The following is an 18,052-nucleotide window of genomic DNA, read 5'->3' on the forward strand; positions in this document are numbered from 1 at the left end:
CAGCAAATTAATTAACAAATCAACGGCAAAGTCAATCGCAGTTAACAACTTTTTAATTAATCTCAAGCTATATCTTCTAAACTAAAATTCAAAGTTTTAATCATAATGTTTATTTCAATGGAAATTTCTTTTGAATAATTTCACTATCTTGCTTATATAAATGCCAATTAGTGATTTTTTGGATGTGTAGATGTTTGTTAGAAGTAAACGAAGAAAGGCAGGCCCCCCAAGAGATGAACCGACGACCTGGTGAGGGACGCCGGAGTCCGATGGATGAGGGCAGCCCAGAACCGGTCCATGAGGGAGGACTATATCCAGCAGTGGACGATTCCCGGCTGAAATGATAATGATGAGGAAACGAAGAAAGTACTGAACGGATTTGGATGAAATTCGGCACACGGGTAGACTATATCACGGATTAACACAGGGTATTGTTCATTTTAAGAATTTGCACCCATGGGAAATAATAGACTATTTTATTCAGATTTTTTAAATAGATGGCATTGGCATCGTGCCGGTGAAGCTATGAGTCACTATAGTGTTTTTTAGTTTTGTAGCGGGAAAGGCTTTTCACGCGTGCGAACTCGCGAGCAACACCTAGTTTATTGTAATGTTAGACGAAACGACATCGATATCGGACGCTGGTAGCCGATATCCGATATCATGTTGTATCTCCACTCTCATATTGATATTTCCGATTATATTGGTCCGATGCAACCATTTTTGCAGTAGGTTTGTGCGGACAGGATGGCAGATTATAAATGAAAACTTAATTATTAATATTTTTGTGTCATTAACGAAAAACGAAATACCTTTGTTCATCTTAATTGGTAACAATTGATTTTTTATGTGCTAATAAATCACCTAGATACATTTCCCTAGACGTTATTCCGAATATCGTCAACTAATGCTTATATTTTAAGGAGCTTTATTAGGAATTATCACCTTTTTGCTTTCTTTATGCACACAAAAAATCTAGATATACGTATAGCTATAGCGTATACCTATACAAACAAAATCAACCGATAGCAACCTGGCGATAGGCGTCCGAAGGTGGCACAACCAGATCATTATTGGATTTGTTATCCGATATCGGACCATGTGAAAGGCAGGTACATATTTCATACATTTAAGTGCCAATATCGTGTCCGATAACAACATCGGATCGGATAATGTGGAAACGTTTTAATACTTGTATTTGATTAAAGATTTTGGTCTTACAATAGGAGTTTACTTTGAATATTGCTTAGGATATAATATTGCTTTGGTTTGTAATCCAGATTGTGTACGTCTGACGTCTTTGGAATTCATGGGACACGTTACATATGGTCAAAGGAATCTTGATTGCTTTATCCATAGAAGTAAGTCAAAGGAAACTTCTACGTCTAGATTAAAGCTATGGTCAGATCCAAATCAAACGTGAAATTGAGAATCAGCGTTCGAATGAAACAAAGTAAAATAGTATTCACATTTATTTAATTGAAGAAATATATGCTGTTAGTAAAGGTATACGTTCTTCTTACACCTGCATCCTCAGCACTAATGCTTCATCAGCCGCCAAATCTAAGTAATTAGCTTGAACGTTGTCACTGAAAAACGAATAGTTAGGTAAACATTTATTTCACTCGACATATCTAATAGGAGGAAAGGAGATGCAAGATGCAAAGGTTGACACTTTCTATGGGCTTTTACTTCGCTTACAGAGAAGCAAGTGGCTTCTCTGTGCCGAGCTAATATAAAAATAAAAGATAAAGAAGGAGAGATTCTATAATGATTTCTTATGTTTACGCGAATGATGGCATTAAATAAAAGTATTTTCTGGATTTTATTGTGGTTATTTATATTATTATTTTCTCCCGACGATTCGAGGCATTCTATGATAGAAAATTATAATTAACCAGTAGGTCGCGACTTCGTTTACGTTAAAAGACTTTCTACCTACGAAAATCTCATAATCACTAGCGAACCGCAGTACCGACGATACCAGCGCCACCTACTTCAAATTACCGGGATACAAAGCATGTTAATCTAGGGCATGATCTATGGGTGTTTCAAATTTGATCTAAATCAGTTCAGTTGCTTCTGCATTTACTTCTAACAAACATCTAAACCTTTTCACAAACTTACGCATTTATATTAGTAAGAAAAGATCTCTGAAAACAATAATGTACGGACTACAAACTAACTATTCCATTAAGAGCTTTACAATTTTTTTATATATTCGAGACATAATCCTAGTACAAACTAAGAGCTGGCTATTTAAAGGGCTATTTCAGCAAATGTTTTATTATTTTTGGATTCCCAAAAAAACTATCTAGGACGAAATATAAAACTGAATTTAAAAGCTTCAAATCATTCGTGTCAACGTCTGCCTACTCAAAGTAATAAAGCTCAGCACCCTTAATGTCGAAATATAAAAGAAAAAGTGAATAAAGTGACTATTTCTTGTTTTTACGCTCGTGTTTTTTATACCTTTATAGCATTTTATTAGTTACCTTACGTCTTTAATAACAAAATCGAAACTTGTCTATTCTTTATGTATCACTCACATTTGCAACTCTAACTGCATATTTCAATAAACGATCCCAATCGCTGTTTTCGATCTTTCACAAAAATTTACCTTTTTTATAAGTGCACAGCAAAGTGACCCTACATCACTTGATGGTAAATGGAGTGGGGTCCAATAGAATGTAAACTGACGAGAGATGATTACCCCTCGTCAATCGACACATTTATGCCGGCCTTTTGTTACCGGATATACACAGGCTAATGTCGGAACGCGACACACTTTTAACACCTTGTGTGTGGTGTCGCTATCCGGCGACTATCAAATACTAGTTGACCCGACAGACGATGTCCTGTCAACTATGAATTTGCAGCGCGCATTCTGTCAATCGCTGAAATGAACTTTTCTCAAATTTTCTACCGTTCCGCTCAACTTCCTTAATTTTTTCTTTCATAAGATCCTTCTCCTGACAATAACAAAAACAACAAAAAAAAATGTGAGATCGGTTCAGCCGTTCACGCGTGATGGCGTGACCAAGGGAAATAGGGATTCATTTTTATATATTCGAGTATAGATATCCTACCACCAGCAAACCAATCACCTATCAGAACAAAGGTTTTTTTGACATGCTTTCAAATGAGTTATTTTGATCAGTTCATTCTCGGAATCGGATTCAATATTAATATTGTAAAAGTTTATTGAAAACGGGAATAAGTCAGACGATATTTTATTATTTTGTTTACGTTTTTCTTGTCTTTGTAAAAAATACAGCTTTTTGTATACTTGAAATACTTAAATCAGTAACATCACCTGAATCAATCACAGCCGTACACAATCCAATATTGTTTATTCGGCCGTATCTTCCATCAATTACATAACCTAAAATAAACTTAAAGTGATAACAAAAAAGGTTTTCTTTTCTCTGTACCTGTAAGTCCTTGAAGACAATACATTGCTAACTTCGACTTCCAGCTGCCCGAAGACAAGATCGAAGGCAGTTAGGTTCACAATGTGATAGGTTTTTCCGACATTTATGACGACGATGTAAGTATCATCGTTGTACCATCTGAAAATAAATAATAATGAATAAAAATCTATGCAATATTAGCTGTTACCTTCGGCCCACTGACGTATATTATATAGACACGAACGTCCATATAAACTATTTGTATATATGGATATTATAATCTATAAGTTCCCATCCTATATCGGCCTGAAAGATACATTTGTCTCCGTAGAGACCACTAAATACGACATTGTAGGTAGTCTGTTCATCGATATACGAGCGACCGTTTAGAATTTTACAAAAATATATTTTATTCAAAATGAATGAGGTAGATATTTGTATGATGGCAAACTGAAATAATAAGACATAAACTTCTATTGAGTAATCGACAATATTAATAAATAATCCCAATTACTAGTTCGATCGATTGCGAAAATGGACCAATCATGAATAAGAATTGTTGACATACTTACAAACATTGACGTATATTCTATAGATACAAACGGCCATATAACCAAAACGTCACTGTTATAATCTATTTATTCACTTTGAACAACAAATAATTTTACTTATTTGACTAATAATTTTTATTCACATCCAAGTTTGCATTTAAACTGGCGTTTTTATATTATGAGGGCCACTCCGTACACAGCCAAAAGCATCAATATTGACACCATACTAAAATCAGTTTGAATGCATAACAGTTCAATTCAGTTAAACACAGTGAATGTTCGGAACGCCAAATCTAATAGTACGTATATTATATCAATGTTCGGCCCCACCCTCGTGAAAAAGAATTTTTGGGATGAATATTATCCTGTTATAAAAAGTACCCTATAATAATAATGCTTTTAGTGAAAAAAAATATCGGTTTAGTACTTCCAGAGATTGAGCCCTGCAAACAAACAAACTTACAATTTTCTCTTTATAATATTAATATTGATTTTAAATTCTCTAGATATTCAGTTTTAAGAGATAAACAAAAGTCTATGAAATTTATATAACCTCACCTCATTCGCGGTAGCACTTTAGCTGAATGGAGAAATACGGAACAAATAATCATTAATTTTAAAAAGACTGCAAAAACCTATCACAAGTGCGAATATGTATGAAAAACTACAACTATCACTATGTCCAGGATGAGCTATCTTTTTCGGAATCGGGTTTAAATATAATAATTACAGTACAGATTGCGTAGAGGTCAATCCATACACCCCTTTCGACACTCCATTATCCATTGGACTTTAATGATAAATTACCATCACCTATGTCTTTAGGTTAAATTAATTTAATAATACACGATCATATAAATTGTTAACTTATCTGACGAGTGTGGAACGCGAGTTGACGTTAATTCTTTTTTAAATTAAACTATTTTTCGGATTTTATCGCGGTTTTAATTATTTTAGTTTTCTCGACGTTTACGATAAAATTCGAAAAATTATTTAATTTTAATGTCTAACATTCGCGTAAATATAAGAATTCATTGTAATTTTTTTTTTTATTCTTTTATATATTTCTTTGTATGACAAAACGACAAGCTGTCCTAGAATTATAAAGTATTGTTTAGTATTCTACTGCGCTCGCCATCCTGACACATGAGATCTTAAGTCTCACTATGTCCAGTAGTTAATTAATAAATAATTCAACCGGCATTTTGTATATTTTGGACACTCCATATTTCAAAGACCAGCAATTTTTTTGTTGTTATAGCCATCAAACATATTAAATTCGGCATAATATACTTAATTCTTTCATTGTTTTTTAAACATTTGAACATTAACTACACCGTGCACATTAGTTTAGATAACAAACCTTTTAAAAGCGAACACATCGTTATTCAATGCCAAAGATTCGTATCTGCCGAGACGGAAAGCTGGGCGTATGCGGAGGTTGGTAAGCGTCCTGTAAACTTGGTAGTGGGAGCGAACCGCTGATCTTTGGCTGGCGACGTTAAGGCTCTCAAAACCATCAGCTACTGGCAGCCACGTATTCTCTGCTGTTGAGAACCCTGGAAGGCATCAGATAAATTTTCTCGTGTATTTGGGATCTTATAGATCAGACGTATCCTCTCAACCCCCCTATCCATATCTATCTAAGTAAACAGCAGTGAAAGAAGATTGTAAATAAGAAAAAAATTAACGATGTTGATGATCAATTACTTAATATTGCTGTAAATTTAAGACTTAAAATTCAAATATTTACCATGAAATTAAGTCAAACTGATGTATACTAATTAAATATTAATGTAATGCTGTTCAAAGCGTGTACTTTTAATATCCCACGACCATCCTATCGCCTTGTCCCGTATTTTATTCAAGTACGCAAAATATTCAAAAGGGTCATTACGGTCACCGAATAAAGTACTGAAGACAACACGAAGTAAATGACAAACTCGTTTCGTGAATCAAATAATGCTTTCGATACTATTTTCTGACATTTTGTCAATAGTCGAAGACTGTTCTCGAATATTCTAAAAGCACTTCTATGTACACGTCAAGCTTGAGTACGATCCAACAGCAATAAGTGCGTCTGTTTCAAATTTTAAATTTAAAACTAATTCAACATAAACCAATTTATTATTCAAAAAGATTATTAGCATTTATTATTGCTTCTAGATAATATTTCATGTCAGTCAGCAATTGTCGATGGAACGTTGCATCTATTACGTTAATGGAATTTCATTTTCCATTTTCCTCATGGGACCTGCTTACGGAGAACCCTTTTACGTCATCATTTATTATGATTTTGAACCATACATCGTCAATTCCAAGAAAAACCGCAACTCGTATATTTTGATTACTGCCAATTTTTATTTATATTCATAACAATAATGATATTTATCGCTCATTCGACGTCGGTGTTTAAAATTTTTCAATATTCCCAGTTACGTCATTCTTTATTGCATATGCTTAGTGATAATTATGTTATATGTCTAAATATATTGTCTTGACTCGCTTTTATACGATGCTATAAAATTTATTCTTGAATTCGATTGCTAGATCAGTTTTGTTCAAAGACTATCCTCTGATAGTATTAACTACTTATTTCTATTATAAATCTAAAAAATTTCCTTTATTCATATTTACCAGCGTTTTTTCCATTGCTCCACTGGAACGGTGTGCGTACAGGATCCCGGGATACTTCGATGAAATTGACGGGGTCGTCGGTATTGCAAGCCAGAGGATCCTTCGTCTCGCTCCACGGCACGAAGCCATTTAACATGCCTATTTCTTCACCCTTTAATAATCAGAAACTCGATGATATGTATATCATATTTTGGAGATTGTTTTGAGAGCGGTACTAGGAAATAAAGACGAATACGTGTACGGATAACACTAATATTTTTATTTTAAAGTAACTGGTTTAGTTGTTTTTATGTCCAACAAACTTTTTAAAACCTTCAAACTTACAACTATTATATAAATTGTATTAATTGGGTACATATACTATATATCACGACCAAAAACAACCTAACTAAATTCACGTATTATTGTACTTGCTGTTTGCCGTACACTTTAGGTGTTAAATCCTAGTTTCCATAGCTTATTAGATTTTCTTTTGTAAATTGGAAGAATTAAGGTTATTGGTGTCAGTTTATTGCTTAGAACATTAGCTTTCTTTTTGGAAAAGATTTGAATCAATTTTAATATAGTTTATTTACTGGTTTTGAAAACCTACCAAACAGAATCCGGTGGTCTTCTGCATTATCTTGTACCTACAGAGTAAACGTCTCCAATATATAGCCTTACTAAAGTGTACGAGTTGATAGACAATTTTTTATAACCAACATAATTACTTGAATAATTAGGTAATAACTCAAACCTTACCATATAAGTTATAGCAATTCCAGGAAGCAACAAGACCAGCATGTTGAAAGCATCCACCAGTTCTGGTCTGAAACGGGAAGCAACTCTACTCTTATCGTGATTTCCGACCTGCAATCAAAAAATAACAAGAAAACCATTGTCAGTATTAATGCCTCCTTCAATGGTGAACTAGGTTTCATATCTATATATATAAAAATGAATCCCTATTTCCCTTGGTCACGCCATCACGCGTGAACGGCTGGACCGATTTCACTTTCTTTTTGTTGTGTTTGTTATTGCCAGAAGAATATTCTTATTAAAGAAAAAATTCGAAAAATGCGAAAAACGTGGATGTTAGAAAATTTAAGAAAACTTAATAAAAATATTAATCTTATATAAATGTCAATTGTTTGAAATAACTGTCAGCGATTGACAGAATTCGCGCTGCAAATTCATAGTTAAGACGGGACAACGTCTGTCGGGTCAGCTATTGAACAATTAATTTAATTAAAATGAAGATAACGATATAGAAAAACCAACTTAATACTTTTATCGATATGAAATTTCCCTTGGCTTAACTATTAAAAATATTAATATTATTAAACTTTGTTCAAATTAGAAAGAAGCTAAAACCATTACAAGACACCATTAAATTAACAAAATAATTCAAAATGTTACTTTAAATCCACAGCTAATTTGTCTTTATCTTAAACTTAATTCCTATGTATAAATAATTAACATAATTACTCAAATAGGCCGTAGTCTAGGTAGTAACTGGATTAAACGGGCTTAATGCATGTGATTAAATGCTTAAGATCGTCTACGTTATAGTAGACTAATACACTTTAAAGGATGCTCAACATTAACGTTAAATTACATTAGAAAGGAAGGGTTAACGTGCTATGATCTCTGATGCTTCCTTTACGAAAGATAGAACATGGAATTTCATCACGATTCTTTTATTGTAAATTTCATCAAATTAATGTTACTCGGATTTTTATTACACTAAAAATATAATTAAATTTAAGAGATAAATAAAGTCTATGAGATGTAAATACCTCATCTTAATTGCGGTAGCACTTTTACTAGTGTAGTAGTCCACACTAGCAAATGTGTCCTATATTTTTATTACGTTTAATAATATATTTTAAATATATTGTATAAAGGGTGTTTATAAATATATTGAAGAATAATATGCATCCATCAGACACGCTATTACAATAAAATTGTTCTACGTAAAAGGAAATGGAAATAGTGGAACAGCAGGTATTTTACAGTAAATTATATCTGTCACTTGCAATATGATATAAAAATAATGCAGAAACTGTTTATCTTAGAAACTTTGTTGTAGATTCTATCAAAATCTTATGTTTTCTAGTTACGAACATCAATCGATGCTCTATTAGACTCCACTTAACTTGTAATGAGGTGTAGTGGAGTATCTTTTCTGTGGCCGCAGAATGTGAAAAATAAATTGTGTAAAGATGATTTATTTGAAAGAATACACTCACCACCCAATTAGCCTGTTTTTTCAAAGGTTTGTAAGTTAGCCAGCGATCGACAGCATATTTGATGTCCCTAGCATCAGATTCCTTATCCAGATCCTGTATAAGCGCAAAGTTGAAGGGGATGTGAGCTCCTAAATGAATTCCCTCGCCGTAATACTTCACTGCATTTTTGATGCTTGTAAAGGCCTCTGTCATCATAATCCTGAAACAAAAGGGTTGGACGCCGGTGTTCATAATTCACTAAATAAAGTTGGCCTTTAATTTTTGAGGAATGTTGACTGTTATGACGAGGGTCGGCATCAAAGTGATTTTGGTGAAGAATGTTCGCTTAACCCTAAAGTTGTTTTAGCTGTGATGGATCTGTGTTTATTGATAGTTAATTGTGGGTTCTGAGCCGGGAATTAGAAGTTATATCATTTTATCGTGTAGCCATTAAAAATATTAATTTTAAATATTAACCTGTTTGAATTATGTTACTTGATTTTAAGTTTTGTTATTGCAACTATGTTCATTAGATTTTCGTCATTCACAAACATTTATTAAGATATATTATAAATTTATAAGTTTTAAAATTATAGAATGAGCATTAATCTTAATTATAACTTTCGCATTTATAATTAACATAAATCAAATATACTTAATTTTCAAGCTTTCTCATTGTTAATATTTGATTTCGGCATGTACAAAGTTTTGCCAAGTTAAAAAGTCCACTGAATCAACCACTTTAAAATAATCAGCGTCATATTTCAAACTTAAAAACTTTTTCGTAAAGTAATGTTTTGAGATATAGCTCATATTTTATTTATTTCGTTAAGTAAACTTGTGGATTATTAACGTCAGAGACGGCTTAAAGTTTGTACAAATAATTCCAATTGTTCGATGAGTTAGCACTTTATGGATTTATCTGATTTTCTTTATAAGTAATGCATTCAATGAATGTCGACCAATCAATATTTTATGGTCAGAAAGAAATGGAAATTACTCAACAATAATTCTAAATCTTGAATTAAACAATGAGACAATAAACTCCAAAAGCCATACCTTGTCAAATTATCTCTTATAGTGATAGCATCAAACACATCTCTAAACTGCGAGACCATGTCGTATGTCTCTTCTTGATCCTTCGTGTAAACGTGGTCTAGATATCCATAGTCATCAGGACCAAGGCCAGGTTTGCCCGTGATTGGCTCGCTGGGATACCGTCCTCCATATAAATCCTTATCAGCTTCATAAAGGTAATTGATTGAATTTATTCTCAAGCCTGCTACTCCCTTTTCGAGCCAGAACTTTATGATATTCTGCAATATATATGCTGGTAGGATCAATTTATATCCGTCCGGATCGGACAGACGCGTTCCGGGATCAGCCTGTGTATACCCGGTTCCAACAGGCCGGCATAATTATGTCGACTGTCGAGGGATGAACTCTCGTCAGTCGAAATTATTTTGGACTCCACTCCACTTACCATCAGATGCAGTGGGGTCACTTTGCGTGCACGTATAAATAAAAAAATATCAGCTATTATACGCATTGGTTCAGTCTTCAACAACTTTGTTAAAATAATCCTTCAATCATTTTTGAAATGGTCTTTGCAGGCACGTTGGGTTTTAACTTTACTACTAGTTATGAACTCTTAAAATCATAATCTTTAATTATTATATTTGAGGTTATTAATATTAATTACCACTGCTAAAGTAATAAGTATTCTAATCCTCAAAATCTTTCGAATAAACAACGATTCAAGTCGGACAAAAGTCAAAACGGAGGTAAACTAATTTAAATTTTATACTCTGTTAAACTTATAAATAAAGCTTACTTTAATTTCTTCGACAACAACAGGATTTCTGAAGTTCAAATCTGGTTGTGCTTCCCCAAACTGATGAAGGTAATATTGATCTCTGGTAGGCATGTACGACCATGCGCTTTTTCTAAACACGCTGATCTACATAAACAATTCAACAATGAGTAATAAAAAATATATAAATCAACAGCATCAAATATAAGTTCGTTTGGTTTCTATGATAATGATGGTTCTCAATATTTGTAAGTATTTATTCCGATGCTTTATTAAAGCAGAATTTATAGTGATGGCAAAATATTGTGTAATGTTGTTGTGACATACGCGTCATCCTTATCTCTTAATGTCTACTTTGTGCTTGTACTCATGTTGTTCACAGTTTGCCATTTGTTATAACAGCGTCATTACAATGATATGTATTAAAGAATTTATATATATAAAAATCAATCTCTATTTCCCTTGGTCATCGCATTACGCGTGTCGGGTGGAACAATTTCGCTAATTATATTTTTGACGTGTTTGTTATTGTCAAGAGAAGGTTCTTATGAAAGAAAACATTCAAGAAATTGCGCGGAAAATTAGAAAACTTAACGAAAATGTCAATTGTTTGAAATAACTCTCAGCGATTGACTGAATGCGCGCTGCAAATTCAAAGTTAAGACGGGACAACGTCTGTCGAGACAGCTAGTTAAGGAATAAATATATAATAATAATTTCGGCCCTGTATTTTATACTATCCCACTGTTGGGCACGGGCCTCCTCTACTGAGAGGGATTAAGCCTTAGTCCACCACGCTGGCCTAGTGCGGATTGGTAGACTACACACACACTCGAAAATTCCTAATAGAGAATTTCTCAGGTGTGCAGGTTTCCTCACGATGTTTTCCTTCTCCTTTAAGTCAAGCGATAATTCACAAAGAATACACACTTAATTTTATTTAGAAAAGTCAGAGGTGTGTGCCTTTGGGTTTTGAACCTGCGGACTTTCGTCTCGGCAGTCCGTTCTACAACCAACTAGTTATGTTACCAACACCTCGCGTTATCACAGTTAGAGCGTAGCTGGCGTAAGAATTGCTTTCATCGCATCCGCTTCGCCACACCGCTAGTCTAAACAATAACATCTTTGTTCTGAGAATAACATACAATGTAAGATACGATAAGCTAATATAACTCAACTTAGAATAAGTTCAGTTTGAATATAAACTTCTATTTGATCACACGTATGTTTAATTCAATTAAATCTTGAAAAATAAAAATTATTAGTTTTTAAAAATTTGTCTAACGCTCCACAAATTTAACTAACTAGGCTATCGCCGCTTTTTGAGGAAATAAATTCACCATATTAAAATTGGCAACACTATCAATAGTAATCTCATATATCTACATAATTACCCAGTTGTTTGGTGGTCGTCGCATGCCTCTATCGTCCAAATGTCCATTCTCCCACACATACCAGTCGTTGTAATATTCGTCCCTATTTGCAGATTTTACGAACCAATCACTCTCGTTACTAGTGTGATTTGGCACGAAGTCCAACACTATCTTTATATCTGAAATGCGTACATCGTAAAATATTATTTGGCTCATAATAAAATTGATCGTAAACATTTTTAACGTTGTGCTGTTGTGCAAATTGAGTGGGCAAAGATACTTTACTATAGAATTTTGAACTTTAGATAGTACACATGTATGATTTATGACTTATTTGTTGTACTGTGTTTACTCGTTGCATAGAATTATAAAGCTTAGGGCGTTGATTCAGAAATGTATGATATCATGATTCTACAAGAAACGCGTTTGCTTCAGTAAAGAAAACTATGCATGCATCACGTATTTTATAGCGATTATTAACTCACTGTTCTATTCTACTACCACTGAAAATACGTATAAAATTCAATTAGTCTCTGACTTGCAGAGACATTTTAGATTACACGAAATGCAAAATACAGAACTCTGAACTTATAACTCTCGAGTTTCCAGTGGGACGACCAAACTTTATAAAAAAATGCTGTCACAGCGAATAAATTAAAAGTTTATACTAATATTATATTTTTCGAGAAGCAACGTAAAATTTTTCATGTGTGTTAACAATGTGGAACGAACAAGGGTGTAGACAGATGGACACGAAGAATTTATAAATTGACGAGCCTGCAAAACCTAAAACAGTTTTCTTTATTCTTTCAGGTCGAATATATTTAAATCTTCGAAGTAGGTTGGGAACCCTAAATCTACAATTGTCTGACTGACGTTTACCTTCTTCTTAGAGCTTACGACCTTCATAGTACATTATGTATTTCTAGAACTTTCTAATAGTTTACACTTAACAAGATTAAAAAAAAAAACTCCAAATATAATATGTGCCAAAAATCTCATCGCGAACTTGAAACGGTCGATTCGCTACGTTAACGAAATTTCCAAGAGTATGAAAATTTTGATCATTCCTTTCGGTGTAATGCATAAATTTACGTAATGAATCGGGCCATGAATAATAATGATGACTCACTGAGCTCGTTGGCTTTCTTTAGGAGTTGTTCGAAGTCCTCCATGCTACCGTACTCTGGTTGTATTGTGTAGTAATCAGAGACGTCGTAGCCAAAATCGTGCATCGGTGATTTGAAGATTGGTGACAACCAGGTCGCGTCTACTCCTAATTCTTTGAGGTATTCGAGTCTCGAAGTTATACCTGCAAAGTATGATTTATCAGTTGTCTCTTAGGTTAATTGAATTCAATTATTATTTCTTTAGATCAAAACCAGTATTATAAATCGTTTTTATTATAAATATTCCATTGTAAGTTGAATCATTAAAATTGTTTTTCTTCTGCTTCATCATCAGTTTTCCTTAAGTAAACAAGAATAATGTTAGCAACCTTACCATTCAAATCTCCGATTCCATCATTGTCACTGTCCATGAAGGATCTGGGATAAATCTGATAGAAGACCGCCGTCTCCCACCAATCTTGCTTTATATTCACATTCTCGTATCTTCCTTCTATACTAACGATAGTATTTATTGCTAACAACCACCACATACCTGAAAATATTTTTTCTGTGAAGCTATCGTTAAATCAATACAGACATAGAAGATTTTATGTAAGTTCCTATGATAATATATTCTTGAAAAAACCATGTAGAAGATCTTCTATTCACTCTTCAATGGATATTCATTAATAACTGTCGCTTACTATTATGGAGTCCAGCTCAAACAAGCTATATCTATCTGATCAGACGCTCATGTTGGTAATAAACAAGAAATTGATTAAGAAAAGCAAGTAAACGACATCCTTAGCAACTCAAGTAGTAGTACGCGCTGTAAGATAGTGAGGTAATTAAATTATCTTGACTAATTGACAAGGTGTCTGCTTCTAAGAAAGCCAATATTATAGCACTATATTTAACGAAGTTAGTTTACGTAAAGAGAGGCAAATTTGAATATTTAACATCAAGGATGAATACGCGAAAATCTTCACAGGTCACGGTTGGCATTATTAATTGTAATTTTTCCTAACAATTTTCTACCGTTTAATTACTATTCCCTCTAAATCTTAACTTTGCCCTTCGCGTTAATTATTAAAACAATTTGGAAAGCAATCAAGAGTTATTTCGTCGGTCGTTTCTTAAACGTTAATAAAAATTAAAGAGTAATTTAATATCGTGGATAGAAAAGTTTATGATAAACCTGCAGTTAATATTAAAGGAAAATGTAAAAAAAATCAATGGTTTTAATAAAATTATTAGATATCCATTAAGGAAACTTAGATCGATTCGAAACAAAGAGAAAAACATAGTAGGATATAAAAAAGGATATATATAAAAATATTTAGTATGCAAAATTTGCAGAAGTCGGCTTGCTATGACTATTTACAAAAAATGGTAAAAATCACTTGCAGTACGTATGTACTGCAAACTTGCAGAAGGTATCTTCTGCAAGTTTTCTCACTAATAATAAATTTCTTGCTAAACCCGCCACAGAATTAAAAAAGGTGTCCAGATATTAAATTTCTTTGTTTTATGACTAATTGATTTTAAAATCCATATCTAAACGTGGCTATAGATACAAATAACAGGTCTAAAGTTAGAATTGAAAAAAAGGCCATTCATATTCGGTTGACAATCCAAAACAACGGCCACTTTTTTTAATGTAACATTGAATATATCTTGTGACAAAAGGCACGCCCTGATAATCATGTAATTTTAGATCGAAATACTTATTCAGAACTCCAAGTTCTATCCCATTTGACCTGAATCTAAATAAGTGTGAAAATGATAAATGACGTCAGGACAAACTTGGGAACCTTAACTTATTTATATCGTATCTTCAATGTAATCACTTTCCTTATTGCCTTGGTGTGAAAGTATTTAACCGACATCCAAAAGGAAGATTATATTTTTTCCCAAGTTTATGTTAGTAAATAATCAATGTATATTATTAGGCCATATAGAAATTGTATCAATTAAAAAATATTAGAATAGTGTCGCATTGAAGTTTGAAACAAATCTGATAATAGGTCTCTCATATGAGACAGTCCGCCTGAGTAGGTACCACCACAGTGTCTATTTCTGAAGTGGAAGAGTTTCTAGAAGTGGTGTGGAGCCACTTTTGTGATCCGGTTTGAAGGACATTGTAGCCAGTGTAACTACTGGACATAATGAGACTTAACATCTCATGTTTTAGGATGGCGAGCGCTGTGGAATATCATACAATACTATGTACTTGAAGGTGTTGGATGGTGTTTCTACTGTTTATGGGCGGTCGTATCGATTACCATCAGGCGAACGGCAAGCTCGTCTCGTCATCAAAAATTACATCAATATACACATTATTTACTAAGAAATAGACAAGCCTAATAATTAATATTAAAGGACATCAAGAAAAAAATTTCATTTGTTAAAATAATATTAAGTATGTGAACTACATAGAGCATTACAATTTTCTTCAAATAAAAGTTTTGAGCTAGGAATTTTCATACAAAATAATGAACAAATTCTCCCCACGCAATCTTCCTTGACAACGTGAAATCAGCAAGAAATTTGCAATTTCATCAGTCTGAAATTGATATAGACGATTAATAATAAATTATGGCAAAGCGAATTAAGTTAGTTGCTTTGGGCATTATTACGAAATAATTAAAGACTTGATTCTCTGTCAGCTGATTTGGTATTTTTTATTAGTGTGATACTTTTTATGATGTGGAATTTAAGCACATATTGAGTATATCTGGCCTTTATATATATTTTTTTAATATTAATGATCTATATTTTTTTCTTTAAATAAATGTCATTAAAATATGTCAGTAATTATTATTTTTTATATTATACACATAAAGCCCTAATATATTTAGTTTTTATTTTTTTGAAACGGGCACGGCTAAGTGGCACCTGGTGGTATTTTGAGTGGAGTCCAATAGAATGTCGACTGACGAGAGATGATTACCTCTCGACAGTTGACACAATTATGCCGGCCTGTTCGAACCAGATATACACAGGCTGATCCCAGAACGCGACACACTTACGCGGTCTACTATGGCGGGTTTTAACACCTTGGGTACGGTGGTTGCTATCCGGGCGGATATAAAATATATTTTACCACTAACATTTGTATTTACCAGAGTGCATAAATCCAAAATAGTTGTTTATAATTATATTTTTAAAAAGCTATGCTTGAGCACGTTATTGCAAGTACTTAGGTACAATATAGCAAAATAATTAGATAAATAAATATGTCATTGACTAACATGTCGAAAAAAAAAGAGTAAAAAAATGGTTTTAAAAAACGAATATGAAAAAAACATTACCTGTCAGTTTTGTAGTCCTTAACGTAATGAAATAAAATCGAAAATGTTCCATTCTTATATGCTGTCACTGTCAAAACATTTCTTTCCAATTCGATGTTCAAATTATTATTGTATCATATCACGGTTGTTTGAAAAACATTTGACGTTTCTATTACATGTTTTGATACGTGCTATTATGTTAGGAACAAACATTATTTTTAGTAATTGGATAGTAGGCCCTCGTAGACCGATAAAAGAGGACGAAATATGTAGTGAATCCTTAAAAAAAGTATTATTCTCGTTGAATATTCAAAATTTGTCTCTAGAATGTATACTAAACTAAGACCAGGTCAAAGTAATCGATTACGGTCGAAATTCCCTTAAGAAGTTTGAAAATATAAAAGGCACATATACCAATGTTCAAACAATAATGGTCTTAATTGAACATCAAAAAACATTGTTGAAATATTAATAACCTCTTTCCATTTATTTTCAGGTAAGCAGCTTGAGAACAATTTAAAAGATTATTTGTAAGTAAGCCTCTTGAATCTATTGTTTTGGTGAACCTCAAAACCGTATTGTGTTTAATTGACCCATTAAGAGGTAGGGACCATTAAACTTTTCCTTAAAAAATATGTCGTTTGAATTGCAGGTTTATTTTATAAGCTAATTAAATTAGAATCTTGTTTTTATTAAACTAAATACTAATTTAATTGTTATTGGTGGTTTATAATATTTGTACCAGAATAAAAAATATCATTCCCGGTATCAGATTGTCAGTCAACAGATCAGTCATATTATGTCACTAGCTTGCTAGGGACTTCCCCGCGTGAAGGAATTTTCCGGGATAAAAGTCCCACTATATATTTTTCCAGGATCTTAAACTATCTTCATTGCAAATTTCATAAAAATCCGTTTAGTATATTTTGAGAAAATCGATAACATACAGAGAGACAGAAAAGGGGACTTCATAGATGAATTTTCATAAATATGAGAGATAAATTGATTTTAACACCCGAAAATATTATTACTGTAAAATGTTAGGTAAAATATTAAAATGTTCTAAAGATATTATCTCCCACCTTATGCGTTTCCTATTCAATGCGAAAGTTTTTCGAAATGTTGATAGAAGTAAAAGCAGAAACAACTTAACGAATTCGGATGAAATTTGGCAAACACGTAGACTACGTCATAGATTATATTCTGCTTTTTATTCCGGTAGATTTCTCGTAAAGCAAATTTTTTTTAAACTGATTTCTCTGACGTCCTACAGAGTTTTAGAGACTATGATAGAGGGAAAAGCTTTTAAACCTTACTTATGTATCAGGGCGTGGAGCACAAAGCACAAAGTGATTTAGTTCAGCTACGTATTCGGCGCATTTTGAATCTTATATCATCTATTTTATAGCCCAATCAGTGGTTCTTTCATAGAAGCCCAAAAGCCTGGCTTTAAGTCTTAAAATTATTTACCAAAGTACACGAAACCGAATATGGAACAATAACCATATATTTACGGTCAAAACACTATGGAAAAATCTTTGAAATATAAATTCAGGCGCTATGTTTCACTGCACCGGAACACCTCAAGCGCACATAGATACCAGCGCCAATTGATTAATTTCAAACTTTTCAACTTTAAAGGTAATTTTTTTT

The 18,052-nt window shown here is 33.0% G+C and overlaps 2 protein-coding genes across 4 annotated transcripts in view; one reads left to right on the forward strand and one right to left on the reverse strand.

The window, feature by feature from the left end:
* Positions 1-18,052, forward strand: part of LOC115448112 (calcium/calmodulin-dependent 3',5'-cyclic nucleotide phosphodiesterase 1) — a 302,717-nt gene that overhangs the window by 151,876 nt on the left and 132,789 nt on the right. The window lies entirely within an intron of this gene.
* Positions 1,458-16,471, reverse strand: LOC115451592 (maltase 2). Its single transcript, XM_030179949.1, has 12 exons — positions 16,421-16,471; positions 13,501-13,659; positions 13,130-13,309; positions 12,019-12,176; positions 10,646-10,771; positions 9,871-10,127; positions 8,833-9,031; positions 7,343-7,450; positions 6,602-6,752; positions 5,328-5,523; positions 3,435-3,572; positions 1,458-1,589 (listed from the first exon to the last, which is right to left on the reverse strand). The coding sequence occupies exons 2-12, from the start codon at positions 13,655-13,657 to the stop codon at positions 1,520-1,522; spliced, it is 1,740 nt and encodes a 579-aa protein (XP_030035809.1). The 5' UTR covers positions 13,658-13,659; positions 16,421-16,471; the 3' UTR covers positions 1,458-1,519.

The sequence above is a fragment of the Manduca sexta genome, chromosome 23, assembly GCF_014839805.1.
Source record: "Manduca sexta isolate Smith_Timp_Sample1 chromosome 23, JHU_Msex_v1.0, whole genome shotgun sequence".
NCBI classification, from domain to species: Eukaryota; Metazoa; Arthropoda; class Insecta; order Lepidoptera; family Sphingidae; genus Manduca; species Manduca sexta.